Here is a 25292-nt window from a genome sequence, read left to right as displayed (position 1 = left end):
ATTCATGCCCCTTAGAGATCATGCCCAGGAATTTCACTATGGTATCAGGTAACTAAGTGTGTGTACTAATGGTTCAGCCAGGAGCCACTGGTAGATCCACACAGTGTCTAGTCCTTGTTGGGTGGTTTCCTTTGTGGTGGGAGGGCTAGTTGAGTGAAAAGTAATCCTCCCTGTAGGAGCAGGCCACTTAGACTTGGTGACCTCTTCCCTGTAGCACAAACGGTAAAGAATCTGCCTGTGAGGCAGGAGACCAGAGTTCGATCCCTGGGTTGGGAAGTTCCTCTGGAGAAGGGAATGGCAATCCACTCCAGTATTCTTGCCTGGAGAATTCCATGGACAGAGAAGCCTGACAGGCTACAGACCATGGGGTCGCAAAGAGTCAGACACGATGAGCGACTAACAGTCCTACACACAGGCACAGTCACTAATAACAGATACTTGAGCAGTGTGGTAGCCACGTGTAGGACATGACAGCTCAGGTAGCTCGAGTTCTGAAACAGCATTGGTACAATTACTCATTTGCTTAATCCTGTTATGGTTCTCAAATGGTTTCAGAATAGCTCTGAATATACCAATACAAAAACAAACCAAGTTATAAAATGATTGCATGACTTGTCTGTTGTCCACCTCCCCCCATATCACCACACTTCCATGTCCAAGACAGGGTTTTTAGTAAATACTGGTTTGAGGAATTACTGCTTTTAGTCTCCCTGCAGTAGTTTCAATTCATTAAGTTTGCTTTTTCTTTCCATTCCATCTTCTTATTTGTTTTGGCCTAATTTTTATTTTGAAATATATAGAGCATGAAACTACTTCCAAAAGTTAACAATATACAAAGCAGTATACTTAGAGGCTTCTCAGTCTTCCCTCTCTTCTTGTAGGTATCTACGTGCATTGTTTTGCGATAGTTTTCCTGTCTTTTCTCTATTTTTTCTCTCTCCTTTATTTTTTCTCATTTCTGTTTTATTACCCAGTGTTTGCATATTAGTTTTCCCCTTCCAGTTTTTTTTTACTTAATTTTATTTCTAGAAATCTCTCCAAGTCATTATATAGAGTTCAGTTTCACTCAAAGTATAGTACTATGTATAGCTGTTTGTACCACAGTATTTACCATAATTTATATTACACCACAGTGTGTAATGCATACCTTAGTTTAACAAGTTATCTCCTTTAATATTTATATGGTTTTGAATATTTTGCACTTCCAAATACTAAGTTGGCCAGAAAATCTGTTCAAGTTTTTCCATAACATCTTACGTAAAGACCGGACTGAACTTTCTGGCAAACCCAATACATTGTGTATCAATAATTCTGTACATATTCATCTGTATTTTTTATTCTATGAACATGTGTCGGCATAAGGTATAAATAGCTTATGAAATCAAGAGACTTTTATATATATATATCTGTGTGTGTATTATTATATAATGTCTAGAAATATTATTGAAACACCTTCTTTGAGGTATACCAATTAAAAATGTTCTCACAGAAACTGCAGTGAGGGATCACCTCACGCCAGTCAGAATGGCCATCATCAAAAAAATCTACAAACAATAAATGCTGAAAAAGGTGTAGAAAAAGGGAACCATCTCGCACTGTTGGTGGGAATGTAAATTCATATAGCCACTGTGAAGAACAGTATGGAGGTTCCTTAAAAGACTAGGAATAGAGCTACCATATTACCCAGCAGTCCCACTACTGGGCATATACTCTGAGGAAACCATAATTGAAAAAGACATATGTACCCCAATGTTCATTGCAACATTGTTTACAATAGCTTCTTGCCTGGAGAATCCCCATGGACAGAGGAGCCTGGAGGGCTACAGTCCATGGTGTCACAAAGAGTCAGATACAGCAGAGCGACTAAGCACAGCACAGAACATGGTAGCCACCTAGATGTCCATTGATACATGAACAGATAAAAAAGGTTGTGGTACATGTATATAATGCCCATAAAACCAGACATGGAACAGTGGACTGGTTAACAATTGGGAAAGGAATACATTGAGGCTGTATATTGTCACTCTGCTTATTTAACTTATATGCAGGGTGCATCATGCAAAATGCCAGGCTGGATGAGTGAAAGCTGGAATCAAGATTGCTGGGAAAAGTATCAACAACCTTAGTTATGCAGATGATACCACCCTAATGGCAGAAAGCGAAGAGGAACTAAAGAGCCTCTTAATGAAAATGAAAGAGGAGAGTGAAAAAGCTGGCTTAAAACTCAGAAGACATACAGATGGCTAACAAACACATGAAAAGATGCTCAACATCACTCATTATTAGAGAAATGCAAGTCAAAACCACAATGAGGTACCATTTCACGCCAGTCAGAATGGCTGCTATCCAAAAGTCTACAAGCGATAAATGCTGGAGAGGGTGTGGAGAAAAGGGAACCCTCTTACACTGTTGGTGGGAATGCAAACTAGTACAGCCACTATGGAGAACGGTGTGGAGATTCCTTAAAAAACTTGGAATAGAACTGCCATACGACCCAGCAATCCCACTGCTGGGCATACACACCGAGGAAACCAGAATTGAAAGAGACACGTGTACCCCAATGTTCATCGCAGCACTGTTTATGATAGCCAGGACATGGAAGCAACCTAGATGCCCATCAGCAGACGAATGGATAAGGCACCTGTGGTACATATACACAATGGAATATTACTCAGCCATTAAAAAGAATACATTTGAATCAGTTCTATTGAGATGGATGAAACTGGAGCCCATTATACAGAGTGAAGTAAGCCAGAAAGAAAAACACCAATACAGTATACTAACGCATATATATGGAATTTGAAAGATGGTAACGATAACCCTATATGCGAGACAGAATAAGAGACACAGATGCATAGAACAGTCTTATGGACTCTGAGGGAGAAGGTGAGGGTAGGACGTTCTGAGAGAGTAGCATTGAAACATGTATATTATCATATGTGAAACAGAACACCATTCCAGGTTCAATGCATGAGACAAATGCTCAGGGCTGGGGCAATGGGATGACCCAGAGGGATGGGATGGGGATGGAGGTGGGAGGGGGGTTCAGGATGGGGAACACTTGTAAACCCATGGCTGATTCATGTCAATGTATGGAAAAAACCACTACAATATTGTAAAGTAATTAGCCCCCAACTAAAATAAATAAATTTATTAAAAAAAAAAAAACTCAGCATTCAAAAAACTGAGATCATGGCATCCAGTCCTATCACTTCATGGCAAATAAATGGGGAAAAAGTGAAAACAGTGTCAGATTCCATATTCTTGGGCTCCAAAATCAATGCAGATAGTGCCTGCAGCCACAAAATTAAAAGACACTGGCTCCTTAGAAGAAAAGCTATGACAAACCTAGACAGTGTTTTATTTTTTTTTAATTTATTTATTTTAATTGAAGGCTTATTACTTTACAGTATTGTAGTGGGTTTGCCATACATTCACATGAATTAGCTATGGGTGTACATGTGTTCCCCATCCTGAACCCCCCTCCCACTTCCCTCCCTATCCTATCCCTCTGGGCCATCCCAGTGCACCAGCCCTGAGCACCCTGTCGCATGCATTGAACCTGGACTGGCGATCTGTTTCACATATGATAATATACATGTTTCAATGCTGTTCTCTCAAATCATCCCACCCTTGCCTTCTCCCACAGAGTCCAAAAGACTGTTCTATACATCTGTGTCTCTTTTGCTGTCTCGCATATAGGGTTGTTGTTCCCATCTTTCTAAATTCCATATATATGCTTTAGTATACTGTATTGGTGTTTTTCTTTCTGGCTTACTTCACTCTCTATAATAGGCTCCAGTTTCATCCACCTCATTAGAACTGATTCAAATGTATTCTTTTTAATGGAAGAGTAATATTCCATTGTGTATATGTACCACAGGTGCCTTATCCATTCGTCTGCTGATGGGCATCTAGGTTGCTTCCATTTCCTGGATATCATAAACAGTGCTGCGATGAACATTGGGGTACACGTGTCTCTTTCAGTTCTGGTTTCCTCAGTGTATATGCCCAGCAGTGGGATTGCTAGGTCGTATGGCAGTTCTATTCCCAGTTTTTAAGAAATCTCCACACTGGTCTCCATAGTGGCTGTACTAGTTTGCATTCCCACCAACAGTGTAAGAGGGTTCCCTTTTCTCTACACCCTCTCCAGCATTTATTGCTTGTAGACTTTTGGATAGCAGCCATTTTGACTGGCGTGAAATGGTACCTCATTGTGGTTTTGATTTGCATTTCTCTGATAATGAGTGATGTTGAGCAACTTTTCATGTGTTTGTTAGCCATCTGTATGTCTTCTTTGGAGAAATGTTTGTTTAGTTCTTTGGCCCACTTTTTGATTGGGTCATTTATTTGTCTGGAATTGAGCTGCAGGAGCTGCTTATATATTTTTGAGATTAATTCTTTGTCAGTTGCTTCGTTTGGTATTATTTTGTCCCATTCTGAAGGCTGTCTTTTCACCTTGCTTTTAGTTTCCTTTGTTGTGCAAAAGCTTTTAAGTTTAATTACGTCTCATTTGTTTATTTTTGCTTTTATTTCCAACATTCTGGGAGGTGGGTCATAGAGGATCCTGCTGTGATGTATGTCAGAGAGTGTTTTGGCTATGTTTTCCTCTAGGAGTTTTATAGTTTCTGGTCTTACATTTAGATCTTTAATCCATTTTGAGTTTATTTTTGTGTATGCTGTTAGAAAGTGTTCTAATTTCATTCTTTTTACAGGTGGTTGACCAGTTTTCCCAGCACCATTTGTTAAAGAGATTGTCTTCTCTCCGTTACATATTCTTGCCTCCTTTGTCAAAGATAAGGTGTCCATAGGTGCATGGATTTATCTCTGGGCTTTCTATTTTGTTCCATTGATCTATATTTCTGTCCTTGTGCCAGTACCATACTGTCTTGTTGACTGTGGCTTTGTAGTAGATCCAGAAGTCATGCAGGTTGATTCCTCCAGTTCCATTCTTCTTTCTCAAGATTGCTTTGGCTATTCGAGGTTTTTTTGTATTTCCATACAAATTGTGAAATTATTTCTTCTAGTACTGTGAAAAATATCATTGGTAGCTTGATAGGGATTGCACTGAATCTATAGATTGCTTTAGGTAGTATACTCATTTTCTCTATATTGATTCTTCCAATCCATGAACATGGTATATTTCTCCACCATCTCTTCATGTCCTCCTTGATTTCCTTCATCAGTGTTTTATAGTTTTCTATATATAGGTCTTTTGTTTCTTTAGGTAGATATATTCCTAAGTATTTTATTCTTTTCGTTGCAATGGTGAATGGAATTGTTTCCTTAATTTCTCTTTCTGTTTTCTCATTGTTAGTGTATAGGAATGCAAGAGATTTAGACAGCGTTTTAAAAAGCAGATTTCACTTTGCCACAAAGGTCTGTATAGTCAAAGCTATGATTTTTCTAGTAGTCATGTACAGATGTGAGAGTTGGACCATAAAGAAGACTGAGCACCAAAGAATTGATACTTTCTGATTGTGGTGCTGAAGGCTCTTGAGACTCCCTTGGACAGCAAGGAGATCAAACCAGTCAATCCTAAAGGAAATCAATCCTGAATATTCATTGAAATTACTGATGCTGAAGCTGAAGCTCCAGTACTTTGGCCACGTATTGCCAAGAGCCGACTCATTGGAAAAGACCCTGATGCTTGGAAAAATTGTAGGCAGGAGGAGAAGGAGACAACAGAGAATGAGATGGTTGGATGGCATCACTGACTCAACAGACATAAGTTTGAGCAAATTCTGGGAGATAGTGAAGGACAGGGAAGCCTGAATGCTGCAGTCCATGGGATTACAAAGAGTTGGACACGGAGGGATATGCTTATGAGAAATCATTTTATAGATTATAGGAACATCTGAAGAGTCAGTGACAAGAATTATGAGAGGCTTATGTTGGCCTTTTATTGACCAAGGAACTTGATAAAAATCCAAAAATCTGTTAAATTGCCCCTAGCAGCTATATTTAGTATTACCAAAGAGTTTTATTTCCATCCTAAACATTGGGGAAAAATAACTAAAAATTAAACAACAACTTGTAATTTTGATAGAGAGACAGACCTTTGGTCAGCAGTACAATTGAATTGGTAGAATGGGTCTTACAAGCCTGGTCCGGATTCATGGGTCAGCTGTCTGTTACTGTTATCTTCTTCTCCTAGCTTAGTGATGCTTGGCTTAGTTGCAGGCAGGTGCTAGGAACAGGGGTCAAAGCCCATTCAGGTGGAGGGCCTTTTCAAAATGAGAGATGTGAATCTATGAATTAATGCCTTTCAGTTTGGCTTCATATAGATTAGTTAATAATACTTGATAAGATTTTTTTCATTGTGTCTGTAAATAATCTTTTATTTGATGTCCTTTCTAATAAAATCTCTAGATTGTAATTCATTATCCTTTTCGTCTCTTGGGAGCTCAATATAAAAGTACTTAGTATTTTTTTAAGTGTCTCAATAAACCCCCATCCATAATGTCATATATTTCCTTTGAACCATCATGGGTGCAAATTTCCACAATTATTTTTCCCATAAAACCATTTTCTTAAAAGCCCAGTGTGTTAAAGAATGTACATGTTGTAGTAATGGCAGTTAGGCTTCAGTAGACAGTGTTTGTTTTGTTGGATGGGATCTAAACTGTATTTGTGTAGTTGGGTCAAAATTCCCTAGTTCTGTTGTTGTATCTGTTTCTCTTCTTTAGTGGTTATCTCTTGAGCCTGTATAAAGAAATCTTTTATTTGGTTATCAAGGTTAATGGAGAGAAGTGGGCATTTTTAAGACTGGACAGGATGAATATTTAAAATTGCCTGTTTTGTTGCAGCATCAGCAAGCTGATTTCTTTTAGCTTTTGTAGTGTCAGATTTGGAATGAATGCCCTATTGTTTCAATAATGGCTAACTATTTTAGCAGCTATATTACAAAAGATTTTTAAAGTTCTCCTGAGGAGGTTAAAAAGCTCATTGTTTTAATAGCATTCCAAAATTATGTGCCATTTCAAAAGTATAGTGACATATAAATATTTGTTATCCTGGTCTTTAGCTAGTTTACAAGCTAGACTTAAGAGAATTAATTTGGCTTGTTATGTTGCCTTTGTTTCTGATAAATAAAAGTTTTAATTATGTCCGCTGTGGACATTATTGCATATCCAGCTCAGTAAGGTCCCTGTTCATCCTTTAAGTAGGACCCATCTGTAAATTAAATTAGATCAGCCTTATCAATAAGGGCTTCTTGTAATTCATTCTTGGGAGCAAGAATAATAATAGTAATTATTACTAAGAAAACGTAGTCATGGTTCTTTCCTTTCTGTAGTCCTGGAAGCAGAGTTCCAAGGTTAAGGTTATTACATGGAACCAAGGAAGTATTAGTTGCAGAAAGCAACAGGACTTTATAAGGAGTTGGTCAGCTTACAGAATTGTGCTGTGTGGTGAAAGTTTAGAATAGACTTGCTGCATGTGGGACATTGGTAAAAAAAAGACTCTGTTACTATTTCTTCAGTAGCCTTACATGAGTGAGCTGTTTCTGAAATAACCCTTATACAAGGTAGAAGTCCTTTTGCTACTAAATCTTTGGAGCATAAAAGCAAGTCATCCGGAAGTATTTTAGTAAAAGCATCAGAATAAGTTATCAACAAGATGCTAACTGTCCCAGAATGACAACAGACTCAAAAACATGGTTAAAGATCTGATTATAATGTGATTGTATGGGAAATTTGGCTATTTTTGATACAGAATATTTTAAGATGATAATTGAAATTATAACTGACAGACAACATACCAGGAAATTTCAAATGTTAGGAACTTCTGAATAATTTCTGGAACATTTATATTAATAATATTTACTTATACAATATAACAAAAATTATTATTACTCATTTGACAATGTTTTGCATGTAATTTAATATACCAAATAAGTCTAATCAGTTAAATATTTCTATTTGGGATGTTCAGGGGCCCTCTGAGCATCCCACAGTTAGTGGAGGTCAAAAGAACTTCATTTAAAATTTTATTTCATAAGGATTGTCAGACAAATCAAAAGATGTCAAAATATATTGCCAATTATACTTATGATTCACTGTGAAATAATATTTATTCACATAATCAAAATGACAAACATTTTCAAGGGGATGTGCAGAGAGTTACTGATAAAGAAACTTTATAATCTGTTATCAAAAGCAGATCAGTATATCAGGACAGCTTGGTTTTCACAACAGAGGAAAAAAGAAAATTCCAGCTTTACATAATTTTATCATTAATATTAAAATTCATTTATTACTTACATTTAATTTAGTCTTAGTCTTGACCATGCATAAGACTGTTTTCTCAAGATTCTTTTTTAAAAGTTAATTTCTGGAAACATATACCAGAATATATTTCTAATAGTTTCAAATGTATTTAGTCTATCTGTAATAAGAGGTCAAAAGTAGGTTAACAAAGACTTCTTTAGTGATTAATGTTTCAGTATTATATCTAATTAAAAGTGACCTAGACATTCAGTGAATTTCTTTCATTTTATTTTATTTAGCAGAACTCTAAAGTTTCAAGTTGCCAAAAATCTGTAGAAATGGTTTTAGGTAGATGTGCCATCTAACATTATTTTTAAAGAGTTCACTCAAAAGCTTATATCCCATTTTCTCTTTTTTGTTCCTTACAAAAGTGTCATCATACCATTGATCACCTTGTTGTCAAATTTTATTACATAGATAATATGAGCTTATTGAGCCTTCAAATAAGGTTTTAGGTACAATAAAAGTGTTACACTTAATGTTGTTGACTCTAAAGACATGTCTATATTAATTGAATCATCAATTTAAACTTGTTTTTATTCAAAGAATAATCCTAGATCACATGATCTTTTAAAAATTTAGGCTATTTTAAGTTACTTTTAGAAGTATTTGGTTTGTGAGCATTTGCTTTTAATTCAGTTAAAGAGAGCTCCTTTACAAATTAATTTTGATAATACCATCCACAGGTAGGGATATATCATATGTATAGCATACACAGGCACATCCAGATAGACAGAGAGATCTCATAATTTTCCTGCTTGATTTTTTTAAAGGCCTATTTCTCTCTTTTTTCTTCCTTTCAGTTTTAAGTTCTACTAACTGAGCTAAAGCTGTGGTCTCAGGTGATGTTAAAATTTTAAGTTTTCTCCTAGGAATACTTTTATTTTATCAGGGTCAGAATTTTGAAAAGATGTTTTATCAAGCTGGCTTTTTCTAAAATGTCAAAAGAGCTCCATCCTGGCCATTTAAGAGTTAAGGTTAAATGTTTGCAAGCCTTGACTTCATACATGAAGCCAGTTGGAGTTCCAGTAAATGGCTGCCTGTCCAGGAGCTGTTCAGCCTTGGAGGCATGGTTTCCCATTATAAATTTGGTAGTGTAATTCAGATATGATCTGAACAACTTTATGAGGACAGTGTGATGGATCAAATATGTGCTGCTTCTGAGTTTAGCTCACCAAGGAGTTACCTTTGGGTTGGTTTGATTCTCTTATGTGTCTCGGTTTCTCCCTTCAACAATCTATAACTGCTGTGGGTGCTCAGAGCACCAGGTGATCAGCCTTTATTATGCCCCCAGCAAGCAGAATTTACTTAATGGTTGTAGTGGGATTCTCTGTGGGACCACTACATCTCATGAGGATGGAACCTCAGACATATCTGCTAGGTTCTCAATCACCTGAGAATACCTTGTGGGCAGAAGGAACACATGTCTCTTTTCTTTGGAACTGATCAGGCTCAGTCTCCCATTTCACTAGCAAATGGATTGTTCAGACCATATATACATTATATTTCCAATTTCAGCCAATTTTCAAAAAGGACAGACAACCCAATTCACTCCAAAGTTCCTCCTAGATCCCTGCCTAGGAAATGTACCGATATCCCCTTAGGACTCCAAGTCTGAAGAGAAACAGGCTGAGTAAAATTCAGGATGTCATTTAAAGCAATGATGTCCAATATCAGGAGAACTCACCAAAGCACCTGAAGAATACCGAAAAACAGATGGGGTTCACAGAGCCCATTTTGGTACTGGCCACCAGTTTGGGGGAGACCCCAGGTATCCTCTGATGAGTGTAAAACATTCATGAAAGTTTAAGAAGAAATGTTCTTTCAGCCAAACTGAGGATTATAAGGTGAGAAGCAGGTTCTCAGAGCTCTGAGAACTGTTCCTCCAATTAAAAATTGAAGGCATAGTCATATATATTTTTAGACAAAGGAACAAACATCAAAGTGATATACTGGTATTTTACAAAAAGGTTCACCAAGAATACATAGTCCACATAAACACAGAGTGAACAGGTCACCATGAATCCCTACAGAGCTGGGAAAGAACACTGTTCTTTTAAGGAGTTACACTGCTAGCATCAGAAAAAAGGAGAGGGGGTGGGGTGGGAATGATCTTTATGGTTGAGCAGACACACCCATCCTTGAGGACCTTGGGTTAATTTGTAATGGCTTTAAGCCAGCTTTTTCACTCTACTCTTTCACTTTCATCAAGAAGCTCTTTAGTTCTTCTTCGCTTTCTGCCATAAGAGTGGTGTCATCTGCATATCTGAGGTTATTGATATTTCTCCTGGCAATCTAGATTCCAGCTTGTGTTTCTTCCAGCCCAGCGTTTCTCATGATGTACTCTGCATATAAGTTAAATAAGCAGGGTGACAATATACAGCCTTGACGTACTCCTTTTCCTATTTGGAACCAGTCTGTTGTTCCATGTCCAGTTCTAACTGTTGCTTCCTGACCTGCATATAGATTTCTCAAGAGGCAGGTCACATGGTCTGGTATTCCCATCTCTTGAAGAATTTTCCACAGCTTATTGTGATCCACACAGTCAAAGGCTTTGGCATAATCAATAAAGCAGAAATAGATGTTTTTCTGGAACTCTCTTGCTTTTATGATGATCCAGTGGATGTTGGCAATTTGATCTCTGGTTCCTCTGCCTTTTCTAAAACCAGCTTGAACATCTGGAAGTTCACGGTTCACGTATTGCTGAAGCCTGGCTTGGAGAATTTTGAGCATTACTTTACTAGCGTGTGGGAGGAGTGCAAATGTGTGGTAGTTTGAGCATTCTTTGGCACTGCCTTTCTTTGGGATTGGAATGAAAACTGACCTTTTCCTGTTCTGTGGCCACTGCTGAGTTTTCCAGATTTGCTGGCATATCGAGTGCAGCACTGTCACAGCATCATCTTTCAGGATTTGAAATAGCTCTACTGGAATTCCATCATCTCCACTAGTTTTGTTCATAGTGATGCTTTCTAAGGCCCACTTGACTTCACATTCCAGGATGTCTGGCTCTAGGTGAGTGATCACACTGCGTGATTATCTGGGTCATGAAGATCATGGCATCTTGTCCCATCACTTCATGGGAAATAGGTGGGGAAACAGTGGAAACAGTGTCAGACTTTATTTTGGGGGGCTCCAAAATCACTGCTGATGGTGATTGCAACCATGAAATTAAAAGACGCTTACTCCTTGGAAGGAAGGTTATGACCAACCTAAATAGCATATTTAAAAGCAGAGACATTACTTTGCCAACAAAGATCTGTCTAGTCAAGGCTATGGTTTTTCCATTGGTCATGTATGGATGAGAGAGTTGGACGGTGAAGAAAGCTGAGCGCCACAGAATTGATGCTTTTGAACTGTGGTGTTGGAGAAGACTCTTGAGAGTCCCTTGGACTGCAAGTAGGTCCAACCAGTCTATCCTAAAGGAGATAAGCCCTGGGTGTTCATTGGAAGGACTGATGTTGAAGCTGAAACTCCAACACTTTGCCCACCTCATGCAAAGAGTTGACTCACTGGAAAAGACCCTAATGCTTGGAAGGATTGGGAGCAGGAGGAGAAGGGGACGACAGAGGATGAGATGGTTGGATGGCATCACCAACTCGATGGCCATCGGTTTGGGTAAACTCCAGGAGTTGGTGATGGACAGGGAGGCCTGGTGTGCTGCAATTCATGGGGTTGCAAAGAGTTGGACACAACTGAGTGACTGAACTGAACTGAAATGAGGGAGGGAGAAGGCTGAAACAAGAATAGAGAGAAAATTTTGTGTGTTATTTATTCTTGTTCTGCCATAAAATGTAAATTTTATTTCATCATATATGTATGTGGGGGATGTGTGTGTATGTATACATACATACATACATATATATATATAAAATATATTCACAGTTCAGTCAGTCAGTTCAGTTGCTCAGTTGTGTCCAACTCCTCGCGACCCCATGGACTTCAGCTCACCAGGCTTCCCTGTCCATCACCGGCTCCCGGAGCCTACTCGAACTCATGTCCATCACATCGGTGATGCCATCCAACCATCTCATCCTCTGTCGTCCCCTTCTCCTCCCGCCTTCAATCTTTTCCAGCATCAGAGTCTTTTCCAACAAGTCAATTCTTCACATCAGGTAGCCAAAGTATTGGAGTTTCGGCTTCAGCATCAGTCCTTCCAATGATATTCAGGAGTGATTTCCTTTAGGATGGACTGGTTGGATCTCCTTACAGTCCAAGGGACTCGCAAGAGTCTTCTCCAACACCATAGTTCAAAAGCATCAATTCTTATGCCTTGTCCATAAAATGTCCTAGATATGCTGCTACATGTGGGTCAAAATGTCATCCATTTGGATAGTATCTTTGCTACCCAGCAGGGAGACATTCCTTAATATAGTGGAAGGCTGGTGCTCCATCTGAGAGTGGGACTTCCTGCTCATCGTGGAAAGATATAAAAGATGTATTGAAATCTGTCACAAAGAAGGCAAACTGATCCTGATCATCTGTGTAGACAGGGATGCTGAAAAGAGCATTTGTAATATGAATTGCTTTATACCTATTCCCTCAGCTTAGGTAGAAGCCTCTAGGACAGTCACAGTGTCAGGCAGGGCCAGTGTCCTGATCTGTACCACATCATTAATTGCCTATAGTCCACTCTGTATGCAGATAAGGCCATTTGCACAGGTTGACTTAGTTATTGAATGGAGAAGTAATCTCACAAAGATATTTGACTTACAGAAACTCAGCAAAGAGTGTAGCCATTTGTTTTTTTTTCTTAGTAGTTGTTTCTGGAGACAAATCTCTAGGCATGGTAGTCTGGTAGGTTTCCAATCTTCCATGTGCCGCACTGAAATGACTCTGAGTGCAGCAGTGCTCATCACAGCTTGGGGCTGATGTGAATTGGAGTTCACACAGAAAATACATCTGCGCTAATGATGTATTCAGTTGTGGGGGCTATGAAATAGAGGCTCATAATGCCCAAAGGCACCTGCACTACAGTCAGGTGTAAGTAAGGGTCATTATTTACTTTTGTTCCTCACATCCTGGTGTCAGAGTTGTGAAGATAACGGTTATTGGTAAAGCAGTAGTCATATGGCCCAAGGTATGCAAACTCTCCCCACTGCCTCTTTGAACTCTTAGTTGGCATACATCATCAGATGCTACTGGGGACATAGGAACTTTGGTCTAATCCCTCATCTTGTTTATTTTGAAAAGCCAAGTATTCTGGGTAAAAATAGTTGTCAGATTTATCTAAAGATCACTAAGAGGAGCACGTTATTAGTAATAAGTGTCATCACCATTTTGAGTCTCGTGGGGCTGTGCTAACCTCCATGGCTCACTTCCTGGCACAAGGTGAGTGGTGGAGTCCATCCATCCCTTTCTTGAGTCTCCATTGCTGGGTCACTAGACAGTGTTTTCAGTGGCAGAGGTTTTCACCATGTGTGGACAGAGGTTTTCAGAAACCAAATGTCAGCCAGAAGAGGAAGGAGATTGTCTCAAGTGTTTGTGTCTTTTCTTCCCTATCGCCTCCCTCATCCTCCTTGGACACAGTGGCCCCTGTCAGGAAACTCAGAACCAGGGGTTCTGATGTGACACAACCAGCAAGGTATCAGTTTCCCTGACTCAGTTAACAAGAGTAGCTCCTCCACGGTGCAGTCTGTATAGTCTCCTCAGGTTGCTGGTCAAGTGAAACTGAGAAACCTGGATTCTTTTTCTTTTGACATGAGTCTCAGAGACTCACTATATCCTGGAGTATCCATCAGTGTCAGAGACAAGCTGAGAACATAGAGTAGTCACTGGGTATGGCTCAGCCAGCAGTGTCTGCAGGGACCCAGTATGTTGTTTTATGGTTTTTATTTCCTGTTTGAAAGATAAATATCTTTCATCATTTTTTTCAAATTCCCTTTCTTTCCTTCTTTCAAGATAGTTTACTATGTATTCTCTCTTTCAGATTGCTTCTTGCCCATTGAGTCAGTTCCTAGAAATGCTTCCAAGTTAGTTTGTTGGATCTTCTTCATTCCATTTATACCTGTTTGTACAGATGTCTTTGCCAAATTAGATCCCATAGTCTATATTTTTAAATTTTAAATATGTTACTTTAGCCTACGAATATCCTATGCTTGTACATGTAAGTGATTTTGAGTATTATAAATGTTATGAATAACCTTGTATATATATATATTTTCATTTTTGGTCTATCAATATGTGTTATGTTGGTATAAAAGTAATTGTGGTTTCAGACTGTGAATTTTAAATCATTATAACTAGGCTCAAACACATCTTTATTAATCAAAATAGGAATCATTACAATCAGCACATTTTTGCTAATGAGAAATAAGTTTGTTTATCCCTGTAAAATAAAAGTCTGTGCTTCGAGATTCTTGGAAAGCATTTTCTGCCTCCTGTTGGTTGTGGAAGCATTTTTCCTGTAAAATATTGTCAAATGCTTGAAGTGGTAGTTGGTTGGCAAGAGGTCAGCTGAATATGGCAATGAAACAAAACTTGGTCCTAGCCCAATTCGTTCAGCCAAAGCATTGGCTGGGCGACTTTCAGTTGGGTGTTGTTGTGGAGAAGAATTGGGCCCATCCTCTTGACCAATGCTGGCTGCAGGTGTTGCAGGTTTCAGTGCATCTCATCGATTTGCTGAGCATACTCCTGCGATGTAATGGTTTTGCCGGTATACAATAAGCTGTAGCAGATCAGATGAGCAGCAGACCACCAAACATAACCTTTTTTTTGGTGCAAGTTTGGCATTGGGAAGTGCTTTAGAGCTGCTGCTAGGTCCAACCACTGAGCTGGTTGTCACTGGTTTTTGTATAAAATCCACTTTCTGTCGCATGTCACAATCTGATCAAGAAATGATTTGCTGTTTTTGCATACAATAACAAAAGACGACACTTTAGAATGATGATTTTTTTGGTTTTCGATCAGCTCATGAGGCAACCATTTACTGAACCTTTTTAACTTTTCAATTTGTTTCAAATGCCAAACTACAGTAGAATGGTCGACTTTGAGTTCTTTGGCAACTTCTGTAGTTGTAAGAGGACTGTCAGCTGCAATGATTCCTCTCAGTTATTGTCACCATCCAATGGCTGGCCACTATGCTCTGCATCTACAAAGCTCTCATCTCATTTGCAAAACTTCTTGAAGCACCACTGCACCGTACGCTCATTAGCAGTTCCTGGGCCAGATGCATGGTTTATGTTGCAAGTTGTCTTTGCTGCTTTATGACCTATTTTGAACTCGAATCAAGAAATTGTTTGAATTTGCTTTCTGTCTAACAGAATTTCTGTAGTCTAAAATAAATACAAAATAAATAGCATGTCATTTGCAAAAAAAGATAAAGTGAGAAATGCACATTAAAATGATATATAACATAGCCACATTTATTTAAGAATGGATTCCAATATCACATGGCAAAGTTCAACTTAAAACTTCATTATTTTTGCACCAATGTAATATTAACAGAAAATATTAAGAAAACTCAGAAAAAGAGCAACTAGTATTTGAAATCTAGGAATATTAATAACAATAAAATACTTTCCACACACTCTCATTTAGACTCTTCTCATGGTTTTCATAACAGATCATACATTATGGTTATTTAATGATAACTGCATAAACTGGGGAGAAACTGCCACAGTTCACATGTATAAATTTGCCATGTAGGGATTTCCCAGTAGATCTTTTTTTTTTATTTAGTGGGCTGAATTCTTTATGTAGCTCAGGATGAAGTACCAGATGGAAATGGTATGCCTGTACATCAAGGCTCAGTGTCAAAATCAGAGACTCAAGTGAAGAAACCAAGCTTTTGCAAAGGGGAAAAGCTTAGTAGTTAGTGCAAAAGCTACACAAAGCTTTAACTCATTAGAAGATGTTTTAATTTTGATTCATATTATATATTTTTGAGCATAAATTTTATAGACATTCTATACTTTCACTAAGGTATGAATACCATGAGATAATTAGAGGAAAAAAAAGCAAATATATTGATGCCTTTGTTGGAATCTCTGTCCTTAATATTATTTTGTGACTAGCAGATGAATGCCCCAAGGACAAGAGCAGGTGGATAATTGTCTCTCCAGAGCTGTGTGCCTTTCAGCCAGCTCCAGGTAGTTATGGGAACAGAAGCCTAGTGGATTTCTAAACATGTGGCAGGGGTCTTTTGCCATAGATTCCAGTGGGAAAGGGATGTTTCTGAGATAAGAGGCATGTTGGAAGGCTTTTAGGGTACCTTCTTTGTTGTATCCTCAATGAAATGAAATAGCCTTTTTGGGTAACATTATAGATGAGTTTCATCAAGGACTGCTCCTAGGTAACTTCTAGTGCAAGTGGTCGTAGAGTCCCACTAACTGCTGGGCCTCTTTTCATGTGTTGGAACTGAATAGCCCAAGGTTATGGTATGCCTCTTAGAGATCACACTCAGGAGTTCCAATAGGGTACAAATAAATAAGTGTGTGTACTAATGGCCCAGCCAAGAGCCACTGGTGGGTCCACAGGGCATCTAATGCTTGTTGGGTGTGGCCTTGTCTGGGTCCACTTGAGCGAAAACTATTCCTCCCTGTAAGAGCAAGGCCACTTAGAAATCGTTACCTGTGCACTGATTACAGATACTGGAGCTGTTTAGTGGCCATGTGCAGGACATTAGTAAGATATCACAAGTCCTTCTATATATATAAGCTTAAACTGACTGGGATCACTTATATTCGGACAAATGCATACAAAGTACATACAAAGTATACTGGATTTATCAGGTTTTGGACTTTGAGTACCTTTAGTTTGGAGAATCACCTGTATGTCAGTTACAGTGGCAGGTACCATCGGGGCTCAGCGCTGTACTATAAGCATTTACCTACCAGAATCGGTTAGTAACATGTGCGTGAGGCTGTGTGCAAAGATCAAGTTAGTTATTCCAATGAGAAAAGTCTCATAGAGACATTTCTATTCATTAAGCTTAGCAATGAGAATAGTTACACCTTTTCTTCCCATGAATTTGTTGGATAAGACAGAGGAGGCACTGTTTAGTCTGGAGCTTCTCAGTCTTATCTGTGCGCTGAAAACTACCCCTAAATGCAGCAGGTCCCATCAGGCTTGGGCTGAATGTAAGTGCAGGTGCACTTACATAGGAACTACATCTGTGTCAATAAACATTCAGTAGTGGAAGCCATGCAAATGAAGTTCTGTGGTTGCCTGACAGGATACACTTAGTGTAGGCTTTGACCTAGGGTGTCCTTGGCGATGGTCTCTAATGAACAACCTGAGAGAGTTGTCTCTTTCCCTCCGTATCTGGTGTTGGAGGTCATGGAGGTCATGGTTACCTCTGCACCAGTCACCGAATGACTCTAGAAATACAGTATCCCTGCCCCCTACTTTGAGTTCTGGCTTTGGCACACATGCTCAGATAACCACTGATGATGTTGCAATATTGACCTAACCCCTAATGTTGCTTATGGTTTAAAGCTAGGAGGTTTGAATAAAAGTAATGGAGGCTTCCCTGACTCACGTCAATGTCACTTGGAGCTGAGGGAGGAGCATTTGTATCAACATGAGTTACAGGTGTCATCACAATTTGGACTTTAGTGTGTGCTGGGACCCATGGCCCACTACTTGGCCAGGAGCTCTTTGGTAAAAGACCCATTAATGTTCTCCTGGAGGCCCCACTGTTTAGGAACTAGACCTAGAGATTTCTTTGGGAAAATCTTTAACCAGATCATCTAGGGGTGGGTGCCCATTAGCATTTTTAGGTCTGTTCAGTGATCATTAGTACTGTTTTGTTGGTAGCTGCTTTTCCTATGTCTTAAAATTTGTCAGTCAGGATCTGCATTGTGCTGTGAACTAATAGATATCATATAAGCAAGTTTAATTGAGCTTAAAAACGGGTAAAGTTGACCTGATGGAAACTAAATAGAAATCTGAGTTGGATCAGAAGTATTTTTACTGTCCTTTCTTCACCCATGACTTTAGAGATCAGCAGTGTGGCTCATGGAGCCTTTAAGAACCTCTGTAAGTGATGATCCAAGTGTGTTTTTCAAGGCAAGGGAAATTCCAGTGTAAGGCCTCTTCTGTTGGAGCCAAACATGCACTCAAACAAGAAGGGGAAAAGGTCCTAGGTGTTCACGTCTCTGATCCCTCTTTCCCTCTACCTCACTGGGCAATAAGGGACTGGCACATCATATAGTGGGTTCTACAGTGACAAGCCCTACAATGTATCCTCTCCCTCACCTAGTTTAACAAAATGACTTCCTTTTCATGGAGGCAGACAACCTTACTTGCTGATGTTTCTCTTAAGTTGCTAGGTAGAACAATCCTCCTTGTATGTTTTTAATTAAAGTATGAATCTCAACAACTCACTGCTCATAGACTGTCTGTTAGTTCCAGGACATGCTAAAGCTGACAGTGGTTCCGGGGTGCAATTCAGCATGCAGGGCCTCCAAAGACTCTGGACCCATTAGTAGCTGTAAAGTTGCTTCTCTGTAAAGTTGCTTCTCTAATTATCTCAAAGCCTATGTGTTGAGTCTCTACTCATTGAGCATCTTGGTAGGTGAGTCAAAGGCTAAGGGGAAAGACAGTTGTTCTGCTTCAGAACTGAAAAGCTTATGCAAATAATCCAGGCACAGATGATGGATTAAGATGAGGCATACAGTGGAATATTACTCAGCCATGAAAAGCGTGAACTACTGCTATTTGCAGCAACATGTGCAGACTCAGAGAGTATTATATAGAGAGACAAGTCAACAGAGAAAGGCAAATACTGTATGATACCTACCACTTATATTTAGATTCTAAAAAATAAATGTGTATACAAAATAGGAACAGACTCACATATATAGAACACAAACTTGTAGTTATCAAAAGGGAGATGAAGAATGGGAAGCACCATCAGGGGTTTGGGATGAACAGATACAAACTACTGTGTATAAAATAGGTAAGCGACAAAGATATACTATATAGCACAGGGCATTATATTCGTTATCTTGTAATAACCTATAATGAATTATAGTCTGCAAAAATAGTGGGTCACTATGCTGTACACCTGAAACTAACACAATATTTTAAGTCAACTTCAATTTAATGAAAACTTTTGTAAATAACACAGTAGCACTCTCCAGATCCCTGTGGCATCAACTTTAGGAGAGTCATTTTCCTGCTGGCAGAGTGCCTTGTGGGTCTCTGGTAGCTCCCTTGCCACCGTGTCCTCCATGCTGGTTGGTACTTCCCAAAGTGTTCCCTCCACAAAAGCACTGGGCTTCTTTGATCACACTGCTCCTTGTGGTAACTTGGTAATGAGAGAAAGGAAATGTCAGTTTCTGAATAGGTGTATTAACATAGCAACCGAACTCAAGGTTACAACGAACTATTATTCACTTACCCTCAGAGTGTAGGCTGTAGATCAGACAGGGGAGGTCACCAGCTCCACTGTGTTCCCTTTCACACCACGGAAGAACCCCTGCCAAGGGGCAGACACATAAGTGCACACTGAGATGAGGGGTGATCTCCCAGCTGAAGGAACCCCAAACAAAAGGCTCCTGCCATTTTATGGATCCCAGGGCTCAGGTAGCTAGAGTTCTCAAGAGCATCAGCATGATTACTCATTTGCTCAATCCTGTAATGCTTCACACATGGTTTCCGAATAACTTTGCACATACCACTAGGACAACAGCCAAGTTTGAAAATGATCTCATGACTTGTCTGTCGTCAACTTTCTCCTATCCACCCCACTTCCATATCCAACTGTGAGGGTTTGTATTAAATACCATATCAATAAATTACTGCTTTTATTTTGCTTTCAGCAGATTCGTATCATTTACTTTTTCTTTCTATTCCATCTTCTTACCCTTATGGCTGAATTATACTTTGCAATATATAGGGCATGAATCTACTTCCAAAAGTTAAAAAATGTACGAAGAGATATTTTTACAGGCTTATCCTTCTTTTTTCAGTCTTCCCTCTCATCTTGTACCCAACCAAGTACATTGATTTATGATACTTTTCCTGGGTTTCATCTATTTATTTGTTTTTTTCTCATTTCTTTTTCCTCCTTACCCAAAGTTTACATGCTAGATTTTCCCTTTTTAGTTTTTTTTTTTAACTTAACTGTATTCCTAGAAATCCCTTCTAGAAATCCCTATAAATCATATATAGAGATTAATTTCATTCAGATTATAGGTCTCAGTACAGCTGTTTGTCCCACAGTGTTTACCATAATTTATATTATAAATCAGTGTGTAATATATACCTTAGTTTATTTAACTAAATTTTTATCTTAAATTTTATATGGTTTAGAATATTTTACATTTACAAACTTGTTGTAATGACCCGTGGACGTATTCATTTGTACTTTTAGTTCAATAAGCATGTACAGGCCTATAGTATAAATAACCTAGGAAAACTTGAGACCTTATATATAAATACACACACACACATATATATAAAATGTCCAGAAATATTACTGAAACATCTTCTTTATGGTATACCAGTTAAAAGTGTTCTTATAATGTTTATTTCACACCTGACATTATGGTAATTTACTTATAAAAACTTATGTCAAAATATGAGAAAATATGCTATATATTGTTACAAATTTGAAATCTAGAGAATTCTTAGTAGATCTGTTTTTCTGTAAAGGAACTCAGTATATTTCTTTTATGTAGCTCATGATGATGCTCCAGACAAAACTCCTGTGCTTCAGCATCAAGAATCAGTGTCAAAACTCCCAATGGAAGTACAGAAACAGAAAACTTCCAAAGGAGGAAAACACAGCGGTAAGTGTAACAATTACTATTATTGCTATTTTAGTCCCTAAGTCATGTCGGGCTTTTTTGTGAGCCCATGGACTGTAGCCCACCAGGCTCCTCTGTCCATGGGATTTGCCAGGCAAGAATACTAGAGTGGGTTGCCATTTCCTTCTCCAGGGGATCTTCCCAACCCAGTGATTGAACCTGTGTCTCTTGCATTGGCAAGTGGATTCTTTACTGCTGAGCCATTATAGATGCCTTTAAATTTTAAAAAAAAGTCTCATCAGATCTTTTTTCTTTAGTTCATGAATATATGTTTGAGCATTTAATTTATAGCAATTTTACACTTTGATCTAACTCTGAATAATATAAAACAACTACAGAGCAAAAACCAGTTAGCATTTGGTTGGAATTTCTTCTGAACAGACAATTTCATGGAGAGACTTCCGCATTCAGTGTTCACCAAGGCCCAAAACTGGTATGCAGTCTTTGAAAGGGTGTCTGCTTTCAGCCAGCAAATACAAGATTAGGGATCTGAGAGCCAGGTGGGCACCTCTGATGTGGCCATGTTCTTTTGCCACAGACTCTAATAGGCATCAGAAAGGTTACTGAGACCTGTAACTTAAGAGGCTGAGGATTGGATGAAAGGAAAAGTGTTGCCTGTGTAGGCACTTGGAGAGCCTCCAGGGCATTCTGTTGTCAGGCTCCACTCAGCATGCAGGTCTTTCTGGTAACCTAGCTGCTGGGTGCTGTCATTAAGGTGACCCTGTAGGGGAATGTGGGAGTACCAGTGTCTGCTACCGTATGTGAGTCCCACCAGTCATTGGACATCCTTTGTATTGTTGGGACTGAGAGTCTGAGCATGACTAAAACTTGGCAATTATTGCCTCCTGGAAGAGACCTACTCTCCCTTCCCAGTTTATTCCCAGGAATTTCCCATGAGTCACAGGTCCTTGTGCCATGATAATGTCCTAAACATAGTGGCACATGTGGGTCAAAATGGCATCAAGTTCTGGTTGTGTAGAACCCTTGCCTGTACCAAGTAGGAGACATTGATTATATGTGGAGGTTGGTGCTCCATCTGGGAGTTGGACTTCCTGCTCAACCTTCTGGAAGGACATTTGTTCAGTCTCTTAGTTGTGTCTGACTCTCTGCAACCCCATGAACTGCAGCCTGCCAGGCTTCCCTGTCCTTCACTATCTCCCAGAGTTTGCTGAAACCCATGTCCATTGAATCAGTGATATCATCCAGCCAACACATTAAACACATTCTTAGACATCCCCTTCTCCTCCTGCCACAATCTTCCCCAGCATCAGGGTCTTTTCCAATGAGTCGGCTCTTCACATCAGGTAGCCAGAGTTTTGGAGTTTCAGCTTCACCATCAGTCCTTCCAGTGATATTCAGGGTTGATTTCCTTTAGGGTTGACTGGTTTGATCTCCTTGTTGTCCAAGGGACTCTTAAGAGTCTTCTCCAGCACCACATTTCAAAAGCATCAATTCTTTGTAGTTCAGCCTTCTTTACGGTACAAATTCTCACATCTGTCCATGACTAGTGGAAAAACCATAGCTTTGACTAGATGGACCTTTGTCAAAAGAGCGATGTCTCTGATTTTTGATATGCTGTCTAGGTTTGTCCTAGCTTTTCTTCCAAGGAGCAGGCGACTTTTAATTTCATGACTGCAATCACCATCCTCAGTGACTTTGTAGCCCAAGAAAAGAAAGTCTGTCACTGTTCCCATTGTTTCCCCCATCTATTTGCCGTAAAGTGATGGGAGCAGATGCCATGATCTTAATTTTTTGAATTTTGAGTTTTAAGCCAGCTCTTTCACTTTCCTCTTTCCCTCCATCAAGAGACTCTTTAGTTCCTCTTCACTTTCTGCCATTAGGGGGGTGTCGTCTGCATGTCTGAGGTTATTGATATTTCTCATGGCAATCTTGAATCCCTCTTGTGGTTATCCATTCTGGCATTTTGCATGATATACTCTGCATATAAGTTAAATAAGCAGAGTGACAATATATAGGCTTGATGTACTCCTTTCCCAATCTGGAACCAGTCCGTTGTTCCATGTCCAGTTCTAACTGTTGCTTCTTGTCCTGCATAAAGGTTTCTCAGGAGGCAGGTAAGGTGGTCTGGTATTCTCATCTCTTTAAGAACTTTCCACAGTTTTTTGTGATCCACACAGTCAAAGGCTTTAGCATAGTTAGTGAAGCAGAAATAGATGTTTTTTTTTCTGGAAATCCCTTGCTTCTTCTATGATCCAGTGGAAGTTGGCAGTTTGATCTCTGTTTCCTCTGCCTTTTCTAAATCCTGCTTGTACATCTGGAAGTTCTTGGTTCACATACTGTTGAAGCCTAGCTTGAAAGATTTTGAGGATAACCTTGCTAGCATGTGAAATGACTGCCATTGTGTGGTAGTTTGAACATTCCTTGGCATTGCCCTTCTTTGGAATTGCAGTGAAAGCAGACCTTTTTCAATCCTGTGGCCATTGCTGAGTTTCCCAATTTGTTGGTATTGAGTGCAGCACTTTAACAACATTATCTTTTAGGATTTTCAATAGTTCAGCTGGAATTTCATCACTCCACTAGCTTTGCTCATAGTAATGCTTCCTAAGGCCCACTTGACTTCACATTTCATGATGTCTGACTCTAGGTAAGTGACTAACCATCGTCTTATTTGGGTCATTGAGACCTTTTTTGTACATTTCTGTGTATTCTTGCCACCTCTTCTTAATCTCTTCTGCTTCTGTTAGGTCCTTGCCATTTCTGTCCTTTATTGTGCCCATGTTTGCATGAGATGTTCCCTTGATATCTCCAGTTTTCTTGAAGAGATCTCTAGTCTTTCCTATTCTGTCGTTTTCCTCTATCTCTTTGCAATATTTGTTTAAGAAGGTTTTCTTATCTCTCCTTGCTATTCTCTGGAACTCTGCATTCATTTGAATATATCTTTCCCTTTCTCCTTTGCCTTTTCTATCTCAGCTCTTTATAATTCCTCCTCAGACAACCATTTTGCCTTCTTGATTTCTTTTTCTTTTTGGATAGTTTTGGTCACCGCCTCCTGTACAATTTTACGAACCTCTGTCCATAGTTCTTCAGGCAGTCTTTCTATCAGATCTAATCCCATACATCTATTATTCAATTCCACTATATAATCATAAGGGATTTGATTTAGATCATATCTGAATGGCCTAGTGGGTTTCCCTACTTCCTTCAATTTAGTACTGAATTTTGCAATAAGGACTTCATAATCTGAGCCACGGTTAGTCAGCTCCAGGTCTTGTTTTTGCTGACTGTATAGAGCCTCTCCATCTTTGGCTGCAGAGAATATAATTAGTCTGATTTTGGTATTGACCATCTAAAGAAATCCATATGTAGAATCAGCTCCTGTGTTGTTGGAAGAGGGTGTTTGCTATGACCAGTGCATTCTCTTGGCAAAACTCTGTTAGCCTTTGCCCTGCTTCATTTTGTACTCCAAGGTCAAACTTGGCTGTTACTCCAGATTTCTCTTGACTTCCTTCTTTTTCATTTCAATTCCCTATGATGAAAAGGACATCTTTTTTTTTGGTGTTAGCTGTAAAAGGTTTTCTGGGTCCTTCATAGAACCATTCAGCTTTTCAGCATTAGAGGTTGGGGGCATAGACTTGGTTTACTGTGATGTTGAATGGTTTGCCTTAGAAACAAACCAAGATCATTCTGTCGTTTTTGAGACTGTGCCTAGGTACTGCATTTCACACAAGAACATTAGAGGTGTAGTAAAACCTGTTACAGAAAAGCCAGAGTGAACCTGATCATCTTGTAGACAGGGATACTGAAAAGGGCCTTTGTAATATGAATTGCTTCATACCTATTTCCTACAGCTGGTCAAGAGCCTCTAGGGCAGTTACAGTGTCATTACATCAGGCCACTGTCCTGATCTGTACCATAGCATTAAGCTGTTGATTAAGCTGTTAACTATAACTATTAAGCTATAGTTAAGTCTGTAGGCAGGTAAGGCCATATGCACAGGTTGTCTTAGTTGCTGAATGGAGAAGGAATCTCACAGAGTTGTTTGGTTCACTTAAACTCATCAAACAGGGCAGGCATTACTTTTTCTCTTATTAGTAGTTGTTTCTGGAGACAAGTCTCTAGGCATGGTAGTCTGGTAGGTTTCCAGTCTTCCATGTGCCTCACTGAAATGACTCTGAGTGCAGCAGTGCTCATCACAGCTTGGGGCTGATGTGACTTGGAGTTCACACAGAAAATACATCTGCACTAATGATGTATTCAGTTGTGGGGGCTATGAAATAGAGGCTCATAATGCCCAAAGGCATGCACA

General features: G+C 39.2%; 1 protein-coding gene across 49 annotated transcripts in view; it reads left to right on the top strand.

The window, feature by feature from the left end:
- The window catches only part of CCDC7 (coiled-coil domain containing 7), a 248163-nt gene that overhangs the window by 115737 nt on the left and 107134 nt on the right, over positions 1–25292 (top strand). For all 49 annotated transcript variants that reach the window (XM_081558761.1, XM_081558756.1, XM_081558748.1 and 46 more), the window contains one exon: positions 20897–21007. In XM_081558761.1, coding sequence (XP_081414887.1) covers positions 20897–21007 — 111 coding nt within the window. The remainder of the gene's footprint in view (positions 1–20896; positions 21008–25292) is intronic.

The sequence above is a fragment of the Giraffa tippelskirchi genome, chromosome 13 (genome assembly GCF_054371585.1).
Source record: "Giraffa tippelskirchi isolate mGirTip1 chromosome 13, T2T-mGirTip1v1.2.pri, whole genome shotgun sequence".
Classification (NCBI taxonomy): domain Eukaryota; kingdom Metazoa; phylum Chordata; class Mammalia; order Artiodactyla; family Giraffidae; genus Giraffa; species Giraffa tippelskirchi.
Note: the sequence above shows the minus strand (reverse complement) of the source record. Positions and strands in the feature narration are given on the sequence as shown.